This window comes from Triticum dicoccoides, chromosome 5B (assembly GCF_002162155.2).
Source record: "Triticum dicoccoides isolate Atlit2015 ecotype Zavitan chromosome 5B, WEW_v2.0, whole genome shotgun sequence".
Taxonomy (NCBI): Eukaryota; Viridiplantae; Streptophyta; class Magnoliopsida; order Poales; family Poaceae; genus Triticum; species Triticum dicoccoides.
Window position 1 is genome coordinate 586,667,747 of NC_041389.1, and position 2,509 is coordinate 586,670,255.

The 2,509-nt window shown below is 48.7% G+C and overlaps 1 protein-coding gene across 1 annotated transcript; it reads right to left on the reverse strand.

The window, feature by feature from the left end:
• Nucleotides 1-1,657: 1,657 nt before the first annotated feature.
• Nucleotides 1,658-2,155, reverse strand: LOC119305030 (ethylene-responsive transcription factor 13-like). The gene has a single exon (XM_037581665.1). The coding sequence runs from the start codon at nucleotides 2,153-2,155 to the stop codon at nucleotides 1,658-1,660; it is 498 nt and encodes a 165-aa protein (XP_037437562.1).
• Nucleotides 2,156-2,509: the final 354 nt, after the last annotated feature.

The window sequence follows — 2,509 nt, forward strand, 5'->3', positions numbered from 1 at the left end:
ACGCGACCTCTCATAGCGCAGGCATTGAACCGGCACGCCGGCCAAGAGGGCCGCACTCGCTGCAGGCCCGGCTGAGCACGCCTCCTCGCCGCGTGCAACCAGCTTAAGACTGCCCCGCCTGCCTTCATTGAATCCACGTGTGTGCCGGCAACACATCCTTCCGCGAGCCAGTAGGCATTTTAGAACACAAAAAATGACTAAAATATAATTAATTTACGCATGGTCTTGACTTCTTGTGCTCGCACTAGTAGCAGGAACTAGTAGAGGTTTTTCTTTATTTATAACTCTCCTCACATTTTTTTGGCTTTGAAGTGAATCATGGTTGTGGACATTATGTATGAATGTGCAGATATCTGTGAACATGATATTGATGTGGAAGTTGGACTTGGAATGTCGGGCTTGCGCGTGAACTATACCATGTCCAATGCTTCGTCTGTTATTGTTTGGAAAGTAATTGCTGTTATTACATGACCCAAAAAAACATTTTGTGCCACATCAGTAGGTGCATAGACATCACAACAGGCATGCTTACTGGATAAACATTTGAACCTAGATATTATGAAGGAAATTTTGTATTGACAACAGATTTAGATAGAAGGAGACACCTAGCCTGCTCTGCCTCTGCTAGCTTATTTCTGGCTTCTTCCATCTCTTCTTTGGCTTTGGTGAAGAGAGCATCTGATTGCTCTTTTCGCTTCTTCAGGAACTCAGCTACATTCTCAAGGGCTTCTGCACGCTTTCTTTCAGCCTTTACTAATGCCACGAGGACACGAACAACTGACGACTCCACCTGGCTTGTGTGTAATCCAGCATCATCTGGGAATTTGCACCTTGTGTCTAATCCATCATCATTAGGGAACTGGCACCTTGTGTGTAATCCAGCCTCATTTTGGAAACATGATCTCGAGGTTGACCATACTTCCCTCCTCGCAGGAACTGCATCCTGACATGAAGTTACTTCTTTTTTAGATCAATACTCAGAGAAACCTAGATCCATTTACTAGAAGCCAGATAAACAGAACTCGGAGAAGTGAATTCAAAAGGAAAAGAAATATAAAACAGACTACACGGTGAGAACACCCACTTCCTACATCAAGTTAAAAACGAAAGCATTAGGACGATTAAGACTCTTCTTATTACACATCGAAGAACACCACGCTTAAGAGAAACAGAAACTACAACATATACACATCGAAGAACACAAGGCTAAACGAAAGTAATTGAAAGGGTGTTACTTACCAAAGCTCATTTTATAGGTTCGGTGCAGCTCCTCTTTAACTTGCCATGCTCCTTGAAGATGTCCCGAATATCCCGTGTTTGGTCTTGATTGCTCCTCTTTATGTTCACACTCGTGGTTTCAAAATCGCAACATGGAAAGAAAAGTACTACTAGTAATACTCGCACATCTTGTGGGCAACATTAAAGCACTCATCTACCATGTTAGAGCATCTCCAACAGAATCGCAATGCGTGGTGCTTTAAAAAAGCATTTACAGTGCTGAGATCGAGAAGTAGATACTAGAGAGTAGAGGATAGTTCTTAGCATAGATAGATAAAAAAAGATAATTCAACTACTCCCCGTCGTCCGACTGCTCCTCGGTGATGTCCTCCTCCGATGTCTGACTGTAGGCGTGAAGATACTGATTGTCGTCGGATTCCTAGGGCGATGCTGCTCCTAGCCTCATGTTGAATTGAGCGTCCGCTTTTCGCCTACGCTTGTCCTCGCGATAGGCGGCTCGCTCCGCCCTCCTCTTATCCCTCTCCGCTCTCCTTTGCGCATAGAACTCCCGCTCATTGATGATGTCTTGCGGGAAGTGTTGGCGCCACAACGCAATGGCTTCCTCGTCCATCTCGGTGATGCCGACACAGTGCTCCCACCTCCGGTTGTCGCGACGATCCTCGTCGGTGCTAAGCCGCGGCAGAGGCGCGAGCTCCTGCGCCCGCTCCCGCGTCGGCACGTTGGGGAAGTTCAATGTTCTATGAGGCCACCGGAGGCGCCACGCCGCCGCATCATACACGCGGGCGGCCTTGGTGGCGGTGTCGAAATTGCCGAGGCCGAGGCGCATCCCACGGAACCAGATCTCGGCAGAGAAGCCGCCGGAGGGGCACGCGCGGACGCTGCGGTATCCCCAAGTTTCCTGGCGACGCGGCGGCATGGTGGCACGGCGGCGGTGAGGCAAAAAAGAGCGGGGAGAGAGCGGTGGCGAGGCACAGAGCAATGGCAAGGCACAAAGCGGTGGGAGGGCATTGGGTTTTATAAAGTGCACCGGACGCCGCGCGCCAAAACTAGCACACGCCCGGCCGCTTTTTCCCGCGCGCGCGCGATCCTTTCCCGACGTCTCTGCTATCTATACTCTCTTCTCTACGGTTACTAGTATGTATGCACGTGCAATGCGCGTCTTAACATTGTGGGTTGACTTGGCCCGAAGAAAACACTACATGGAATGCTTTGAGAAATCCTAAAAAAATGATTCTTGACAAATGACAATTGTGTGCATACGGAAGCAAAA

Bases quoted from the DNA above. Each gene is read 5' to 3' on its own strand.
- LOC119305030 (XM_037581665.1), bottom strand. From the start codon at position 2,155: ATGCCGCCGCGTCGCCAGGAAACTTGGGGATACCGCAGCGTCCGCGCG.